This window comes from Phytophthora infestans, genomic scaffold (genome assembly GCF_000142945.1).
Source record: "Phytophthora infestans T30-4 supercont1.20 genomic scaffold, whole genome shotgun sequence".
NCBI classification, from domain to species: domain Eukaryota; phylum Oomycota; class Peronosporomycetes; order Peronosporales; family Peronosporaceae; genus Phytophthora; species Phytophthora infestans.
This window is the reverse complement of record NW_003303739.1, coordinates 106,892-127,484: the sequence shown is the minus strand read 5'-3', so window position 1 is coordinate 127,484 and position 20,593 is coordinate 106,892. Positions and strand designations below refer to the sequence as shown.

Sequence of the window (20,593 nt, the reverse complement as noted above, 5' to 3'; positions counted from 1 at the left end):
ATTGCATCGATTGACCTTAGTCAGTATACATGTATTTCTGTTCATGTACTACTACAGTACTGTTCCAGTGTACAGCTGGGTCCGTACTAGTACATGTACCTATAATATGGTATTATTGGGGCAAAGCCCCCCTATAATGAAACGAATTAGTAAGACAACTACTCTTTTTACAGGAGTATTTACGAAGTATTAGTAAAGGGTTAGGGTAGACATTTATAATCAAACCGCCTAGGGACCATTTTTGGCGAAAAATACTTGTGTATAAGAACCCTTGAAAGGGAGTGACGGGGAAGAAAAATAGAAAAGCGCGGTAGTGACCTCTTTTGTAGTATTAACAGTCACTAAAAAGAGGAGTCATTTTTATGCTCTGTATGAAGAGTCGCTTTGTATCAGGCGCCAAAGGATTGCGCTAAGTTTTAGGAATGTTTTATGCTCACGGCCTTACGGCGCGTACCCATGCGAACCGTTACGCTGGTAACGATTAACGTCGAGGGGCAGTCCTATTTAGTCATAAAGGGCATCAAAACTGATATATTGGAAGGGATACAGAGCCGTAAGAACTCTGTAAAAAGTCATGGCTACACGTTCAGAATGCACTGTGTTTCTGTACTGAAATAGGATAGAGGCGTGGGAGCGTGGTTCTAAGCAGCGATTCGTGTTCGCTCTGCGCTATCGAAGCCGCTAAGGTTGCTCTGGAGGTCGCCCGCGAGTCTCAAAACGATCGCCTTCGCACGGACATGGGTCGAGAAGCGAGGATGGGAGAATGGAGGCGGTGCTGAGCGGCCAGAGATCGTTAGCGCGTGGACTTGACCCCCGTATTTTCCAGCTGCTGTTGGAAGATGAAGTCGATCTGGACGCTACACGTACAAGCAATGGCGGTTCTGCTCTCCATGTTGCGCTTCGGCGACGCAATCAAACTGCAGCGGTTCTTTTCGTTCGTGCTGGCCTAAGTTTAACAGCAGTCAATCTGCTCGGTCAACGTGCGATCGACTGCGCACGTTCGCCAGCACTACGCTTCGCTGCGAAGAAGGAGGCAGGTCAGCGCGACTTTATGATCAGCTACAGTCATGCTCACGCACCGTTAGCACGGAAGATTCGAGACTCGTTAGAGCGCCACCGAGTGACAACTTGGATCGACACTATGGGACCTACTGGGATCACTGATGGCTCCGTCTGGCGTCAAGAGATTGCTCGCGGGATCCATAGCAGTGCTCTTGTATTAGCTGTACTCACGAAAGACTACCCACAGTCACAATGGTGCATGAAAGAACTCGCTTTTGCCAAAATGCAGACATTTCTGTCGTGGCTATACAATGCGAGGATATGGAGATATCTGAAGAGCTACAAGTTTACCTGTGGACCCGCCAAGTGATTGACTTTCGATCGGCAGTTAAGCACAATAACGGTGTAAGTTCTACAGGAGATGATGCTGATCTGCAGCGGATGGCGAGGAATAGCTCATATACAGTTGACACTGACTCACATGAGGGGGAAGTGTACAGTGAAGATGATACTACGAACGTGGTGGTCAATATGGTGGGCAAGCGCGTCTTAAGCAACCTCGAGTTAGTTCCGAACTACAATGACGAGGCCTTTTGCCACTGCTTAAGGATGCTACTGGACGGTATTCAAGATCAAATCGAGGAGCATCGTGCACGACTAGCTCGGCGCCAGTTGCAGCAGCAGCAACAAGCACAACTTCCTGGTCATGAGACTGATGCTACTGTTAGCGGGAGAGCAAATACACCCCAGGGAAGCCCGTCGCAAGCGAGAGAGGAGTTTTTTTTCGGGGGAAGAAAAAACCCGGACCCTTTTTGTGGGAATGTCTACGGATCATGATAAGCAAAGCGAGTGTGAAGAAATCGACACGTCGAATGCAGCGATCAGCTTCCCAGAGGGCCACTGAACGTGCCACTTATTCGGCCATTACGACGGATTGACTCATTGGCTTCGTCTCTCGCGTTCACATCCGGTACAGACTCTTTCGTCTTTATTGCGCATGGTGATATCCACCGCTCATTGTGTCTACGCCTCCAGAAATCGTTGCTCAAGCAGGGAATACGCTGTGTTGTGGATCAAACAGTTCCTGCGGTACAATATGCGCATCGGCCGCAAGATACTGTGAACAGCGATGTTCAAAGCGGCGGCTTCGGCGCAGATTTGAGCTGCATTGAGCAACCAGTGGCTTCTTTACCTGTTCAAACGCGGCAATTGGCTGCAAAAGATGCCATTCTCGCCTGCTCTGTCGTCTTAGTGGTGTTGTCTCCGCTGTCTGCAAATTGCGACCTTCTTGCTGATCAATTGGCTTTCGCAGAGGACCGTGGGAAGTTGCTGGTGCCTATTCTCCTATCGCTACACAAAGTGGATCTGGCCAAGCGCTACGCCTTTTCACGCAGTATGGTGCACCACTTTAATATCTCTCTGGGCTTCGAGCAGAGCCTGGAACAACTTACCAACTATTTAAGAGTACTCCCTCAATTACCCACCGTTTGCTGGGCTCTCTAGTCGATATGAATAAAATATGACATGCAAAAGTAATACTGCTGTGAACAGTTTCCTTACTGGGGTTGAAGTTGGCTTATTTAACTTTCGGATTTGCGTCTGTCACTTTTGATTTTGCTGTATCAAGTCACAATGGATTTCTTGGATTCCATTCGCGGGGCCGTTTTGAAACAAATGAAAGAGGAAGCTGTCAACATGTTTTCAAGCGTAAGAGACTTTCGTGAATTCATCACAATGACACACCCTGCAGTTGATATCTGCGTGACACTGAGAATGTGTTGCCTTCACGTGGAGCGTCTTGAAGGTACTAACGCTACTCGTGTAGTCTTGGTCGACGGAAGGAGATGTGTGGAAGTCAACACAGCCTTGAAGGCAGTTGATGATTGTATAGGCTATCAAGACAAACGCGATGTGGTGCAGGTGACTGTTTGGGATTCAAAGATGTCGAACGCTTTCGCTGGCGATTCAAACATTGTGTTTCACGTTGGAGCTATGTACGTTCTTAATCAAGTCGAGTATGTGGGATTGTACGATGGCATCGCGAAGGGCAGTATTCAGTACGAGTATGGCAACTTGGATAAGATCAGAGAGATTGCGCCTCCTCTCAAAAAGCGCACGTCTTGGTGAGGGGCATACAGCAGCTACAAGAATCAACTTGACCGACAGCAACAGCGTGATGGCGTTAATGATGAAGACTCGGGGAAACGATCAGACCATGTTGCTGGTGCATCAGCAATTACTATATGGTATTCTTCTTTTCAGTTAAAGGATAATATAACAGAGTTGTTGCAACGAAATACTATGAATTTAATTAATACTAATTGGAGCTACTGTAGACATGAGTGTGGGAGGAAGTAAGCACAGTTGTAGCATGAAATTCTAGATATGGAATTTATGAAGTAGATCAAAATTAAAAAAAAATATAACTATATAATCGTGCAGGATTTGGAGGCTAATGACTTCTTCGGGATACGTTCGTTGGTAAATCAGCTAATGGATATGTTGAAGTTGCAGTAGCGGAATCAATGGCTAAATGAAGTCGTATCGCATCTCTTGGATACGTTGATGGTTCAATAACTAGAATGCGCGCAGGGTTTGAAGGCTAATGAGTAGGAATTAAACTCAATTTTACTATAACAATGTAGGAAGGCATCGTACTAACAAACTAGATAGATTAGGGGCGTCAAAATAAATGTAAACGGTGTAAAATTGGCAAATAGACACAATGTACCAGGTTTGGAGCTGGAAACCATTACGTGGATTAAGTGAAGGTGACTGTATATCTAGAAACGTTGGTGAGGATGCGTGCGGTGTGGCACGACGGTGCTGTCGGTTGAAGTTTGGCTGGTAGATCTAGAAGGAGTCGCAAAATGTAATATGGACTCATAATTAATGCCCCAACTTCAAATTCATTAATAATGCAGTGATCTCGTATGTATGGTATCTGTGCTAGGCAATGACGATGGACATCAAGTACTGGGCAGTGTCATGCAAGTGGGCTACACAAATAAAGTCTAAGATAATGGAAGAAGCGGTTGTGATAGTGATGGCGTTTTGAATAGCATTCTTCGGATACGTTCGCTAATGAATCAGCTAATAGATTTGTTGAAGATGCAATGGCTAAACGAAGTTGTATCACATCTCTTGGATACGTTGACGTTTCGCTTCGAACGATCGAGCCAAAATTCCAGTAATATTTGGTGCGGGAATGCTTTAAAAATTACGAGAATTTGTCAGAATTTGTGAAGTTGCTCGAAGACTTCAAGCCAGAGTGGTTTACAGAACTAAATGAATTGGCGAGGAGGAAATGTGTGTAATATCACAATGAAAGAGTTTGTTTGCAAATTAATTATAGTCACCCTTTTGGTTTGTTCGAATATAGCATTATTTTACCTTATCCGCCGCGTACAATGGCAGTAGGACGTGGGTATCTTGAATGGGACGGATGATTCGTGCCGGCAGTGCTCACTTTTAGTTTTGCTAGCGACGAAGCAACGCCATCGCACAATTTCACCACATACAACTATGAATCTGCTAGAAGCTATCAAGAACGACGTCCTAAAGCAGAAGGAAGAAGAAACGTTGAACCAATTCTCAACTGTGGCGGAGTTTAGAGAATTCATTTTGGCGTCGCACCCAACTGCTGATGTAAGCGTTACGCTCAGCATGTGCTGCCTTCAATCGGAACGACTTCGCGGTGACCATGGAACTCGTGTTACGCTGGTCGACGCCGCGCAACGGGAAGTGTTCGAGCCGACAGCAAATGCCCTAGCCGACTTGACACCTCTGAAGCGCAAACCGTATCTGGTTCAAGTGACGGTGTGGGATGCCAAACCGACGAAGTGTGTCAATGGCAAGCGCAATATTAAGTTTGAACCTGGTGCCGTGTACAAATTTTCCCATGCCGATGGCGTTGGTTTCTATGCTGATATTGCAAAGGGGAGCGTTCAGTACGAGCTCGGTAACAAGTACAAGATTTTCGAGGTCGATCCACCACTGAAAAAACGCAAGGTGGCCTGTGAGATCTCACCACAACACTTAAAAACCAAGGCTAACGAAGCGGAAGACAACACGAGTGCGATGAGTGCCATCCCGACTGACAATGATGTGGTGATGGCATCGGAGAGCAAGAGCGAGGAAAATCATCCAACAGTGGCGAAGCGCAGCAAGCGCCACACCTGAACAACAGCCAGGTGCGAAACGTGCAGTAGCAACTGCCCAATTTTATATTTTGTGAAAATTAGCAAAGTTGTTGTATTGAGAGCTGCGGTTAGCATTTACAAACTAATTTGCCTTCATGGAACATACAAAAATACTTCGGAGAAACAGAAAGTGGGGTTCGACGAATCGGGTCGTATCCAGGGTGTCTTTTGCACAACCGTGGCTTTCTTGCGTTTCTTTATCCACCCTTCACCGTTCATACACTCGTACAGATCATCGGAGGATGCTACTTTACGTATCGACTCAATCGTTTCGAAAGTCTCTACAAATGTTGCTAAAGTCATAGCGTTAAAATGATCATTGTCCGGGCGATTCATGTACGCTTTCTCGATAGGCTCAATTCGAATAGTCTCGATCTCTGGTGTACTTGCTAAGGCAACAAGGTCGTCTAGGTTTTGCGGCTCAACGCGATAGTAACGGGTACTGTGACGCATCGCCTTGACTTTGGTGATTGAGCGGGATTTACTATGCATTGATAGATTGCGAAGGAGAATGTATATAGCTTCCGGTGCACCAACCTCGCGAACCGCGAGAGTCGCATTTGCTACTCGCTTCAGAATCGAATGATAGGGAAGATTTGAGTCACTCCGTTGTATAGCTTTTGCAATCACTCGCCTGAATCGAAGTGTATCTGGCTCTGCTTTGCTTACATACGCTCCTGCGTATTCAGCAGCTCCGTAGGAGTTTCCAATTAGTTGCAGGTCCATATTAGCACGCCAACACGAAAGGAGATGCGGTGAATAATTGTTAATAGTGGACACCTCACGTTGTAAGTGGATTTTCAAGGAAGGTGTGCCATCTGAACTCGTTTTCGACTCAATTACAGTTCTAGGTTGTAAACTCTTGGGGAATCCAAAACGACATTCGTTGCCTTTCTTCCTACAAGTAGAACCTGCGTGGCATTCATGCTGCTGCACACGCTGAACAAGTATGGCCAAATCACAATTCCACTCTTTGTTACCATAATGTGGTGGTCTTAAGGCCAGAATGTCACTTTCACTGGCAGTACAAGCAGAGCATGGGCACGAACTAAGCTCCGAGAGCGTCTTCGCTAGGACTGATATGTGTTTATCTACAAAATCAGCTAGTTCGGCCCGTCCATCATCCGTCTCTGATAGTTTTAAAACGTCAGGTGCATCTTTCACCCACAGCAAGCAATGTATGTGAGGAGAGCCTCGTTGCTGAAATTCTACACGCCAGAAGTGATCTACAATTTCGCCTAAAGGTTTAGACCTCCCGCATAAAATGTTATCGAAGAATGCTTGAAATCTTCTGTTAAAATGACGGGCACTAATGTCTGGGTTCTCATTTAGATACCTCCTTCGTTCATTAAACGAGAGCTGTCTGCACTCTTCCAGTGTCAATGCAGGATTGCATGCTCGAGCGAAATCTGGCCAAATCGTATCCGCTGCGCTCAGTGTTAAAAAGAAAGTAGGCCATTTCGTTGGCAATACTCGATTTCCTATCATTGACATTAGGTCTTCTCGTACGTTCGACCAGTATAGTCCACTACCTCTCACAACTTTAAAGTAAGGTTTTAAGGATTTCAAAACGTTCATAGCGGCACTAAGTTCTTCCTTTTCGTTACTGGAGCGGCTTTCTCCTTGTGTTCTTCCACAACCGGCTAATTTTTCATTGCCTCGGAACGTGTTTCAAAATAGCGAATTCGTCGAACTAAACCGTCAATTTGACGGCGTTGAATTAGATTCATGCAGAAGAATTTAAAATTGCCGTGGATAACATAGCGCCGGTCGTGCCACTTCATCAAGTGAGCACAATATTCGGCTAGATTGTACTCGTGATGTCTAGTTTCGAATTCCAGAGGGTGATAACCACCCAAACCGTCTGGAAATAAAGTAGGAAAGCAACATTGCATTAGTTGTTTCGTTTTGTACTCATCAATAGTATGAGTTCTACGGTGCATATTTCCAATCGGGATTTTAGTTTCTAAAGAATCGGCTCCTATCGAATTAAGAATATGATCCATTTCAGTTCGATCGTCTTGGTTCACTTCTAATTCAAATGACTCAGTCACATTTTAAAGAATATCCGTTTCATTTTCACTGCCATTCGAACTCGTAGTAGTAGTAGCTAAATGACTCTGTTTTCCCTCAGATTCACTCTCATTTCGGACACCGGAACAAGTTTGGCCAGTCATACAGTGAGTATCTGGATTAAGTTTTTGACAAACGTCGTCTTCACTCGGCCCCTCAACACCGTTGCTACTAGGCCCACAATTCTGCTTTTCCCTGTTTAGTTGGCTTACCGATCCTCGTAATTCGCTAACATCATCATCCGTGATGGGTATACTTGGTATTTCCTGGTTGATGTTTTGATCGAGTTCCCTAAGATTATCTTCTGACATTTGAATGTGCTCATAAAGCGGGTTATTCGCTATCAGCCAGCACAAGGCGCGCCTCACCAAATCTGGCCGCACACGAAAATAGTTCGTTGTATTATCCGATTGTGATTTAAGTCACACAACTCCACATTCTTTCAGTGGTCGAGGAAGTTCTTTTACCATTTTAGCCGGCTCGTTCCAGTAGTTGACTGCATTTCCGCGAGTAAATTCTTGGCCATCTCTGTATTGATTTACGCACGTAGTGAAGGAAATACCTAGTCCAACCAGCCTTGACTCTATTCGATTCAATTCAGCCAGTTCAGTCGGAACTGTTCCGATCCTAAAGCCACTACTCCGGCAAAATTTTGGTGTTTTTCGTGTCGTCAGCGATCTATTACATCTATCACACAGCCATCTCATTGTTTTATTGTTGCTACAGCCACCAGCTAGTAACCTGTCACGAACGCATTCATTAGAAGCATCGCCTACAAGCCCTTCGGGAACTATTTCACATTCTCCTTCAGCGTTGCACAGAGGTGAAAAGAATATTGATTTGGGGTCGAATAGTTTTAACTTTGAATTATACGCATTCGCAACCTCTCCGCAACTTCCGCACACTCGAGTCAAGGGTGCGTCAATGGCGTCGAAGAAATCTGCAATAGTGAAATGACAAGAGTTAGTCACTGTCCGTAACAGTTTATACCAGTCTTGTTGCATACCTTTGTTGTCGTTCACATGATTGGCAGCCTCATTAGCATCAAGGAGACGGTCTTTACGCTTCCGACGCTTGCTCTGGGGAGACTTTGAGAGTCTAAATTCCCCCGCTTTGTTTCTTCGTGCCGTGTTAATCGAGCATTCATTTGCTCAGTTTCTACCTCGTTGAGTCTTTCGGCGAGTTGATTAGGTGTGTGTTGTTGGGTGGTCCCTATACGAGGCGCTATTCGACGTATAACGCGTAGTGCTGCTTTGGCTTGCTTGGCCGCTTTCATAGCTCGCGTCTTCTTGGTAGCACGAACCATTGCGACTCAAATCGTTTAATGACTTGGAGTCAAATCTTTCGACTCGAAATTAGGACAGGCTACTTCGCCTGTGTTCGTTGAAGTAAATGTACGTTGATGCTCCAGCTCGAAAAGTGCGTAGGGTACCACGGTACGCCCATGGTTCCATATTGATCTTGTAGTCGTAAAAAGATTTCATTTTTCAAGGGCGCATCTTCTTCCTTGTTTTCTTCCTTATTGTACATATATAAACTACTCTACAGCAACAATAACATAAAATATCAGCAATGAAAAAAACTACATTTACTCCCAACCTCCAACTGCCCTTCAAAGTGCTCGTAAGCCGTAGTAACATACACGTTATATTATATTATAAGCCCGTGTAAATTCGATCTACAACTAAATTTACCTCAGCAAATACGTCGATATGTAGCAGCTACGGCGGAAGTTAAAAATCAAATGCAAAAGCAGCAGCTGTACATTAACTAAAACAATACTAACGTTATTTCCTGAACTGGGTCAACTCACATGAATCCTGTGCAATTTGTAGATCCGCAAAAAGCATTGCTTTTGATTCTAGAAAAAAAACAGTTAGAGTTTCGAGTAGGGACCATTAAAAGCAGGCACTTAGCTTACCTGATCTCGTACAAACGCCCTTCCGTACTTGATGGTAATTTCTTCTCCCTTGTTAATAGCGGTGACGGAAAATATTCCACAACAGGTCTCACCACCGACCTCCCAGCGCTCCACAACACAATTTGGCGAGCAACTATGGTTCGCAAATCGGGCGATTCCTCCAATGAAGCGTGCATCAATCACCTCATTTGTATTCACAGCTAAACCATACGTATGGGGGGAGCGCCGACTTTCCTACAAAGCATAGTACCAGATTCAGTAAAATCACAAACTACAACCACCTAAACGGTATCTTACCTTTTCTTCGCGTTCCCGATACATCGCTCGACTTATCACCTCGCCTACGTACTGAGCTATCAGCGTATCACGCTCGATTGGCATGTCCGTCATCAAAGAGATGTATTTGCCAGGTAGGGACGCCAGCGATAGTTCTGCATGTCTGCCACGTTGCATTCGTTGGTTCCCACATTTGTAGTTTGATGCGCAGTGGCCTTCCACACACTCTGTTTGTGTCTATAAAATTCATTAGTCGCGTACTTGTCCAGGCAAACAAGTCAGAAATTGCCAATTTCACGCACAGCTTGATTTTCACAACCTGAAACACATGTCAAAGTCCAGTCAGCACGAGGCTGACACTTACAGTATGATATGTCCAGCTAGGCAAATATCAAAACGTATAGGAATTAGTACTCTAAGTTAAATGTAAAGTGTCATCTTTCACATTACCGTGGGTCTGTTACGAGGTCTACACACGTATACATTTTGCGCCACGTCTTCATACTCCGCAAATGCTTGCAACACGGAACGTTCTCGGTACACCTAGTATTTATTGTCAGAAATTCTGGTCAATTGGGCTACAAACATTCACCACCTACTTGATTTGGACCTTGCCTCACGCGCGTATGTTGGTTTTCACCCCCGCCTCGAAGAAAGAACTCGTCCAGCTTGAGCTGTTTCATTGCAGGACCCGTGGATCTGCCCTGACGTAATCCAAATCTTACATGACGGCTCTCATTCCAGTATAACTGCTCTTTTGATCCCTCACATTCTAGATCTGGTGCCACCCCTTTGGAGCTGCTACCAGGATCTTTGTGAGCAAATTTTAAATCTATTGGCGCTTTATCACACCTAAAACTACTACTTCAATTTCAATTCGAACATCGCATATCATCACAGCGAATACCAAAGTAAACTATTTTTTTGTATTCATTACACTCGTTTTGTGGTTAAAAGTTTCCTTCTATTTGGTGGTTATTGTGCTATTATTCATTACACTACGAACCTATGGCGGACGTTAGAGGAGCTTCCCACAACCGATGATGAAGCAATAGCACGCTTTTTTCAAGCTCAAAATTCGCTGCTGGATGCAGAGTTAAAACACGAATCAAATGCCAAGTTAGCTCGGCAGTATCAATTAGATTTAATAAAATCCGCTCGTAGCGAATCAAGTATAACTGCCCTGCCTCCGTCTGAGTATGTGTTTGTATCGAATACTGATGGAGAAATGCTAGAACCAGAGCCGATGGGTGCGGTAGAAACCTCAGTAAACCAAAATAAACCGATGGAGTGGAAAGCCAAACACACCTACACGTCTGCCATCATTGATAAAGCTCGTGACTTTTTGAATGGATCACTAAAGCCATGGGTGAAGGAGAAAAAAGATTCTCGATCACTAGGAACCAGTTTTTGTCAAACTGGAAATTTGAAATCGCACTATCAATACCCTACTTCGGATAACAAAAATCTAGTTAATACCGAAAAAATGGCTGAATCGCAGTGAATTCCGTTTGCAATTGCAATGGAACAATCGAGAAGACGGTTTACATGTATGCTGGATATATCTAAGTGTAAGCCTCTCCAAATGATTATAAACGGTAAAGGTGGCTCTGGGAAAAGCTGGCTAATTCGCCATATAGTGAAGGACATGCACAACGTATTTGGTGAACATAAAGCTACGAGACGGAAATCAAAACGGGTACTACTCCTAGCTCATCAAGGAACTGCTGCATTTAACATAAAAGGAATGACACTGTGCTCAGCTTTCTCATTTTCATCGTTTTCAAAGTCCTCATTCTCAATTCCCTACAAATCTCTAACGGACTCGAAAACGGGCCCAACAAAGCTGAAACGATTGCAGGAAGAATATAATGACGTACATCTAGTTATTATTGATGAGTTTAGCATGATATCATGCGGCATGTTATATTGGAATGATAAAAGAATGAGAGAAATATGGCCAAGCAACTCAAACGAGCTTTTTGGTGGAAGAGATGTGTACTTTACTGGAGATTCTGCTCAATTAGACCCCGTTGTCCCAACTTCACTATCAACACCCCTTCAAAAGATTTCAAACCAGGCTCAGCGACGTGGGAAAAAATATGGGATAGTATTGAAACGGTGTGTATGCTAGCTAGTCAAAATAGAGGAGCTTTAGATCCTGACTGGTTTAGCGCTCTTCGTCGTCTACGTAAAAAATCGCCAACCCAGGATGACATTGATCTCTTCAACTCCCGTTCAGTGCAATTTTTTGGAAAACCTAAGTGGATGGCTAATGCCAAACATATTGCATACAAAAATATAGATGTTAATGACGCCAACGATCACAGTATAGTATCAGCTCATGTACCGATTGTGCATTTAACTTCGCAGCATTTCGTTCAACAAAAACGTTTAACGACAAAACGAGACATACCTGCTGGAACCGTTCGCGCACTTCTAACAGACGCTCAAACAGCTAACGCTGATCATGACAGAGTGGTGCCTAACAGGTTAAAACTGTGTGTTGGTGCACCTATAACACTTACCTACAACATTGCCCAAGCTGCAGGTCTGTGCAATGGTACAAATGCTATCGTTTATGACTTTATTTTTGTGTCGGGAAGCGATCTACCCATCGTGCTCGTTCAAGTCACGGACCCGTATATCGGTCCTTCCCTACTAGATGAAGTACCAAATATCGTTCCCATACCACCAAAAGACGTTTCTTGGGGAAAGGCATCCAGTGATCTTCGCGTTGTTCGAAGGGGAATTCCGCTTCGATTGGCTTATGCTATGACAGTGCATAAGGTACAAGGGCTTACATGCTCGTGTGTGGTTTTTCACTCTAATGCAATTCCAAACATTTCGTTTGCATACGTAGCCCTTTCACGTATAACACATCGAAATTTAATAGTTATTACACAGCCACTGACACTAGAACGACTCACAGCTACCCCGAGCAATTAGCAATTTTCCGAAGTGAGGAGCAGCGTGTTTTAAAAGCTGTCGCCCAAACGACGCTAGCTGCTTCGTCGGTGGTAGACAGAATGAAAGCGGTGGCGCAAGCCCACAACAGCACCATCACACCAAGATGATAGGAAGGTGAAAACTACGAAAAATGGCTTTCGAGGCGCCAAAACAGCTCGTAGCGCAACGCAATAGAAAAAGACAACTTTGTCGCTACGAGAACTACAAGAGGTGAGAAAGCTTGTGATTCTGGACAGCAACGAGGCTTTTTAACATGCTTTGTTTTAGGGACTCCGATAAAGCAATGTAATATTGCTGCAGTAATGATGGCTGCGCATACCTGGGTGGAAGCAAGATTCTAGTGCTGTACTTCGAAGGACTTAAGTAGAACTAAGCTCTTCGGGTTGATCGTGACTGCTGGCAAACAAGGGCTACGACACGAACAGGACATGGAAATTGAGTGAAGATTCAAATAAAACTATGAAACCGTTAGTCTAACTAAGTGGCGTCAATGTAACGTCACCAAACAAAAAAAGTTTAAACAATGTAACCAGTGCATCCACAAGCGGCCATTCGCACTGTATCAACTACTGGAGTCTGCGTATTAACGGGTCTATGACTCGTTGTATTTGCAGTATCGGCAAGAATACATAATATCGCTGGGCAATTAATGAAAATGTGATTTTCAACTCAAAATAGAGTTTTACTACATGTATGTAAGAGCTCTGCTTGGTTTGCTCTTTCCTGCAAAAAAAAATGTGCAAGTTTGCCTGTATGAAGTGCAAGTTTACGTCAATTTTAGATAAACCGTCTGTAGAACAATATTCACCTTGAATCAAAATAATTTTTATTCCTATGAATTATTGTGTTCGTAGTACTTTAAAAATCGTAAGAGCATATCACAGCACGCGAAGAACACGTAGTAAGCTCCCATGCCTCAAATACTGACCGTATTGCCAGCGTCAGTTTCACCACCCTGCTCTAATGCAACAAAGCCATTCCACAGTTAGTTGACGTAGCCGCTTACATGATGATCTTCAAAGAATAAGCGGCGAGTACGTACTTGTTGGAGCTGGTGGCGCAGACACAACATAGGCGCGCTGGGATGAGGTGACGTTATTCTGGACTTGAGATACCGGTAGCATTACATGCTGAACTTGAGAGACTGCAGTAGCACCACCTAAACTTCCTGGTGCAACCACCACAGAGGCCGGCATCATAGACTGTTGCTGAGCCGTGCATAACGGCAATGATGCCCCAATCTGTAGCGGAACTAGCATGTAGATCATTTGGGAAGACTGCACCAAAGGAGAATTGTGGCACAGGCAAGGCGAATGTTCACGATGCGTCGAAACCTCCCCGCCTAGGGCAGAACCTGCATTCTCGTCTTCACGGATTGATTGCCCTGATAATTTTTCCTTAACACCTTCGACAGCACGTGGTCGCTGAGCGTTGCTCACCGCAGGTACATCCAGCTCGACATGCTCCATACGTTATCACGGCTTGTGCTTGAACAGGAATCTTCAATCGAAGCCGTAGATGCAGGAGTTGATCCCTTTTTTTTGGTGCTCAAAGACGTAGAACTCTGGATCTTCCGTTTTTTTATTGCCGTAGTTTTCTTCTTCGTTTTCTTCTTGCCATCCTTCTTAGTAGTTTTCCGGTAGCGATCACGCTGCATAGTATTCTGATGATCGCGATGTTCAGCGCAGAGCCAGTGGCGCTCTCCATTCCTCTTGAATGCCCTCTTGTTGCGACAATAACCAGGATACTTGCATTGGTCTGAACTGAGGCTTCTTTCTGGTTGTGAGCCCCTAGCGTGGACCTTCTTCGGCATTTGGCACAGCTAAGATCTTGACAGCATAACATAGCGTGAGTGCTGTCGTATCAGGACGTTCACCGCACCAGCAGTACACACTTACCTCCTCTGTAGCGACGCAACTGGCAGCAACAAGGTCCTGTCAACTGTAGCTTTTCAAAATGAAAAAACTTGTTGTTGTGCTTCAACCTATGTATTTGCATATGATGCTTGGGGGGCGGTGCCCAAAAGTTTTTGATAATAAATTTTTCGGTATTGGCCCCTTAGCAGGCGACCAATCGCCGTGAGGATGCTGCCATACTAGTAATACTACTGTAGTATCTCTAGTAGCACATGAGTCTTCAGTAATGCAGTTTCGGAAAACGTAGTACTGGAAAAAGTAGCTCGCTGTAATAAAAGATAGTACTAATACAATACTACTGTAGTATGAATCTAAGCTACATGTAATTCTATCCAAGATACTACTTTAGCTCCCCTTATTATTGTGCGTTCCATTCGAAATTTCCGCGGCCCAATCGCGCACCCAATCGTGTAGCCTAGCATACAGAATGCGTTTTGGCGCTAATACAGAATAATCCTCTGACTCGCCATCTTCATTCATGACAAGTGCGCGGAGTCTTCAGTGCGAGATGCGCTGTCACTTTAACTTCAGCGTGTATCTGGTATTTTATTGGATAATAAAAATGGTTTCCTAATTTTGACCTCTAACAACGCAGCGTCGATTCGCCGTTCGCTTTGCGCCTTTCTCCGCTTCGGCAAATTGGGGCGGAATTGACAATAGAAGTATTACTCAATTTGAAGCTGCTCATGGCTCCAAACCAATATTTTATACAAATGCTGAATTTTGATCCTCGCTCGAAAATATACATGTGTATCTGCAGCAACATATGCTGACCGACATCAGCAGATGCAGTCCCATCCTGACGACAGCTGAAGCGACCTTGCCGTATCGTGTATGTGCGCATCGTACATTGCGCCGCAATCTGCGCCTAAGGAGCTGCTTTTCAAGCAAGGCATCTTCGGCAATATCATATTCCATATTGCCAATATGGCAGCAGCGGTCGTACATTTTTGAATTTAGATAGCTTTGATACCTTTTGAATACTAGTTATCATTTTTGCGCGTGTTCCTGCTGTCCTAATAATTGATATCATGCACGTGAAAAGTGGTGCTTGGCCATCCGTTGGAGTTGACGTGAAGTAGGTTGAAGCCTTGATAATCAAACTCATGTTAGACTCTGAGTGACTCGAGTGAGTCAGGCAATACAGTAGCATGTGAGATCCAGGGCGTGGCGTCAGGCCATCAGTGCCGTCTTCGAGCTTTGCAACGGTACTGGTACATGTGCCGCTTTCGTCGAGGTCATACTGCCAGTGCATCGATTTGTCTGCTTTAACGGACAGAGTCCTTTGTGTTCTCCGCCTGCGATCCGGTGACTGCTCAAGTTTCAGCGCCGAGATAATTGCAGAACGGACGCCTTTATTCAGTGGACGTGGCGCTTCATCATGAACCATGAACCTTCATGGTCTTAGGATAGTGAACCGTGGCTTCGGCACCGCGACAACCGGGAAGACCTACGTCACATCGCCAATGCAGTCATTTAGATTAATACAGTAATACCGGCTCATTACAGTTTTGACAGCCACGACCCCATCATCTGGGCATCCGACAACTGGCGCTTGCGAACACTGCCCTTCTGCCAACGGAGACCTTGCTCATGGAAGGTCTCACTACGTTGAAAGCTACGTAGTACGTAGCCCTCTCACTTCCAGTGGACGTGCGAGGGACCGCAGCCTCCTTATTGATCTCCCTCCACCACTCACCCAAGTGGCTTCACATTTCATTCCACCGGCACGCGACGGACCTCATACAGTAAGAAGCCGCAGTCTAAATGAAGTTCCCTTTACCTGCCAACACGTTTCCGTCTCTATCGCTGCCACTGGATGACCAAGACGCGTTGAAAAACCTGGCGCGCGCCTTCGTGGATGACGCAATGGTAGAGTATCAAACGTTCCGAAGCCCTCCTCTCAACGGCGTTATCGACGACGCACGTTGGAAGCTCATCAAGAAGCGGGATGGCCTCATCTCCTACCTAGACCGAGAGCTTGGGGACTCTGCGGCGACGAGGAATTCCGTACGAGAGAGTGTAGGCTCCATGACTTTCTCGCGAAAGCTACACGGCGTATTTACCGTCGGAACGATCAACGGATCCCTTCACGACCAAATGTATGGCATGCATCACTGCAGTATGGAACTCATGCGGATCAAGTCAGCGTACATGGCCGACAAGATCGCGGACGGGAAAATTATCTGTGAAATCAGCGCCGCAACACCCGAACATCCCGTGGATGGTCTCTACGTTAAGTGGAGCGTATCAGACTTCGCACCCACTTTACTACGTCGAGTAATTCGACCACGAGACTTTGTCTTCTTGCATGGCACCGGCATCATCGAGGATGAAACGACAGGCGAGCAGATGGGCTACAGCGTCATGCACTCGCTACAAATTCCAGATATCCGAGAATTGAAGGACTACCAGATCGTGCGAGCCACCTTATCTATCTGTGCGTTATTCCGCCAGAAATCTCCAGGAGTTGTCGAAGTTTACATGAAAGGCTTTGTAGATTCTATGGGGGATATTCATACGAGTGTAGCCATTCCCGCGACGGCAGAGGCGTTGATGTCGTACCGAAAAGGCGTGTACTGCGGCCAGATGAAGAAGCTCAACTGGCTGCTTAAGACTAAGAAGACGGTGATGCTTGATCGACCCAACGGCATTTGCCCCGTCTGCCAAAAAACGGTGAAAAAGTCGCTATCATCGGAAAATCTGTGTCAGGTTTGTATGAATCAGGTGTGCTCCTCTTGTAGTGTGGTCCAAAAACTGGCGTTCTTGTCCACGTCTCGACGGATCGTTCGACGCAATGTGTCATTCTGTACTCGTTGTATGCGTGTGGCTGTGATGGCCGACGGACTGGAAGTCGCGTCGGAAGAGCTTCGTCGGCTGAATCCACTCGAGTACTTTGAAATCTCATCCAACGATAGCGGCACACCTGCTTCGCCATCAAACTCGACTTTGCCTGACATTCAACAGGAATTTTTCGGCTAAAGCGAGTAGCTGAAAAGATTGGGCCACGTATTACGAGTATAAACAGTAAAATTAAAATATTACGGAGTATAAACTTACTGCTAATTTAGGGAGTACCCTGTGACGGGGAGAGAGAGAGAGAGAGAGAGAGAAAGAGAGAGAGAGAGAGAGAGAGAGAGAGAGAGAGAGAGAGAGAGAGAGAGAGAGAGAGAGAGAGAGAGAAAGGGGTTAAACTTCGTGGTAGTATTTCACCTAAGGGGGTCCTTGCTCGCGTCTTCAAATTGAGCTTGTTGATTGGCTACTCCAAGTAATCCTGGGTTCCTGAATTCAGGGATGTTTGTTTTGCGCTCACTTTTTTGTGAAGATCTTCTAGCACTTTTCTCCGCAGGCAAAAGCCTACAGCAACACCAGTGAGCTCTTCGAAGTAAGTACATTGCTTAGAATCGTGCCAAATACAGGATGTGGCTCATATCTTTTTTCATTCAAGTCAAAAATCGGATACCTTTTTTCATATTACCAGTATGAAGTACGAGATCTTAAATACGGCACTGTAGGTTGAACTCCCAAATCTGATAATTACATCATTTGAAATGGCGTACATGTAATAGATTATCGATCTCCGTTTTGGCTGTTTGGGATTCAAAATGTGTGCTGGCAGTGGGAATAAATATTTTTTTTATATTAAAAACGTGTATTTACGCCAGCTTAGACGTCTTTCATTTTCGAACGTCTTTAGTGTCTCTGTCGATGTTCGTTCAAGGGTACAGTGTACCTAATTTGCGGCTGGTGTCAAAACTAAAGCGTACCTCAGCATCCCTAGTAGTGGCCCCTATAATCATGACCAGGATTATTAATACCTTAAATCGAGGTCCGTAGAAGTGCCAAATCAAAAAATGTGCTCCATATTGAATTTCTTGTTGAGTCTAAATCCTTAAATGGCCTAGCAACTTGTCGTCTTTGACCGTTCTAGCCACACTTTCATTTCATTCTTACGCAAGACGACGCAGCAAATAGTACAATGTAGACTGCGCCATAGGCACGAGCTAAATGACATATTGCTCTGGTTGACAGTCTAATGCGATCAGTGCGATCCGGTCAAAGAGGTGGTGCCAATCGTGGTCGTTGATTCACCAGATCCATTCGTCACTGTCGTCGTCGTAGCTCCAGATCCAGTGGTGGTCGTCTCAATGGTACTGCCCGATTCAGTCGTGGGAATCGTATAGCAGTTCGAGCTGGTCCCCATCACCATGGATCCACCTTTCAAAGTGTTTCCGATCTCCAACGTTTTGGAACCCGTTTCAGTCGAGCTCGATCAAAGATCCATCAAGTCATACGAAACCTCCAACAGAGTGTCTGACACGTTGGGCGTCGTCGTCGTGGTGGTGGTCGTGCTGCTCGTGGTCGTGACAGCAGACGAGGTCCATTACGGGTAGCCACACGCTTGTACAACGTGCGGATGACACGGAAGAGCGTCGAGCTGGCAAACTTCGAGCTCGAAGCCGAGTAGAGTGTGGAGCGCACAGCTATCTACAGCAGGCCCGAACGCACGAGATTCAGAAGCTGAGCACTCGACATGGCTCATGATGAGGATCTTGTCCGTTACGAACACGGACATGAAACTGGTGAGCCCGTAGACGCTGTCGAACGTGTAGTACTTCCGCAGCTTCTTGTGAGCCGCCTCCAGATCCACGTTGTCTTCAAAACGGACGTTTGTACCGTTGTACCCTGTAGATGCCAGACGTGGTCACGGGCGCCGTGACGGTGCGACTACGCAATTGTTATGTTTCGTGTAGCTAGCCACTGTTTCATGGCAGTCCTGGACGGCAACATCTGCCTTCTTAGGCAACAGCGAGCTAGTCGCACAGATAGGTCCCTCGTCGTATTGCCTTCCAGACACGACTCCAACTGTTTCTGTAGTCGGGGCACTGAGCGCCGTGGCCACCGGGGTAGTGATGAAGAAGGGTGGCGCTGGGCGTCGTATATGCCGGAATGACACCGAGCGTGGCGCTAGGCGTGGATGCAGCGACAGCGCCAGGCGTATCTGCAGCGGGGATTGCTTCAGGAGCCTTGGCATCAGTAGTGATTGATGTCGTATTATGGCGCTGAGCAGTAAGACTACAGCTCTGTCCCTATAAGTAGACCCAGACCAAGTTTCCCAGCTCATTGAAATCAAGTCATTATTTCTGAAAGTAATTGCGTCCCGGTGTCTGTAAAAAAGGTTTAGACGCTCGTTGAAAAGCGTAAAAAACACACGGACGTTTAAAACGTCTCTGAATAGACATCACTACCAGCACTGGTAGCACAGATCCTTACACAGAGGAAGTGCTTAAGGGTATTAACTACCCGAGTGAACGTTAGTCAACGTGTTCCCGGTCTCAACGGGAACGGTTTGCTACTTAGAGGAGTAGATGTATTGTGCTTTGCAGATGGAATGTCCATCCGTGTTATAGCCTAGATCAAACATGGTCAGAGCATAAAACTCCGCGTAAAAATGAGATGGGAAGAGGCAAGCATCGAATTGTTTTATCTGTGATCGAATTACCATTTTAAAACGGCAAAAAGGATCCATTTTGTTTCCAGCATATTGATGTGGATTTGGTGGTTGATCTATCCCGAGCGGTCGATTTGACTATCGTAGCTCGCTTTATCAGCCAGTCTAGCTAGATCGATTTGAACTTCTTATAGACCTCGATTTAGTAAAACGACCTCTATTTATTATAAATCGAGCATCAGGCTAAGTGAAAAGAGCGAAAGCATTGAAGCGCACGATAATACTGAAGTATTTATAAATAAGCTTAGCTTGGGCTCCATGCAAACTAGATGCTACCTATAGTGGAGCTAAGTCATGCCCTGACAGGCTACCTTGTACCGTGTAACAGGTATCCACAAGAGTGACGGGTCGCTATTTATGTAATCTGGGGTACACTGGATTGTACCCCGTTACATCCCCCCCCCACTTAACTGAGAATCACATGATTCTCCAATCAGAAGTGAGAGAATTTAAAAAGTCAAGGTGAATTCTCACACTGAGCAGCCACGAGACCGTCGCGGCTCTCAGTCACACCCACAATGACTTGTGCTCCTAGAGATCATTCCCTATGCTCACAACTGTGTTGGTCGCAAAGCCTACACTCAGAGCTTCCTAGCGTAAGTTCGTGGAGCCTCCTATCCTTGTGCTAGCGCTCGTACAGTGCTTTGGTATAGGATGCAATATCATCCGAACGTGTGGCATTCGCCCACAGCTCGCACCAGAGGACATGACAGTCCTCGCG

General features: G+C 45.5%; 2 protein-coding genes across 2 annotated transcripts; both read left to right on the top strand.

The window, feature by feature from the left end:
• Nucleotides 1-4,527: 4,527 nt before the first annotated feature.
• PITG_10631 (uncharacterized protein) lies at nucleotides 4,528-5,184 on the top strand (the record flags this gene model as incomplete). The annotated part of the gene is made up of 3 exons (XM_002901447.1): nucleotides 4,528-4,656; nucleotides 4,756-5,013; nucleotides 5,128-5,184. The coding sequence occupies 3 exons, from the start codon at nucleotides 4,528-4,530 to the stop codon at nucleotides 5,182-5,184; spliced, it is 444 nt and encodes a 147-aa protein (XP_002901493.1).
• A 10,943-nt stretch (nucleotides 5,185-16,127) lies between these two features.
• On the top strand, nucleotides 16,128-17,342 carry PITG_10630 (cleavage induced hypothetical protein; the record flags this gene model as incomplete). Its single annotated transcript, XM_002901446.1, has 1 exon — nucleotides 16,128-17,342. One exon carries the CDS (start codon nucleotides 16,128-16,130, stop codon nucleotides 17,340-17,342), a length of 1,215 nt encoding a protein of 404 aa, XP_002901492.1.
• Nucleotides 17,343-20,593: the final 3,251 nt, after the last annotated feature.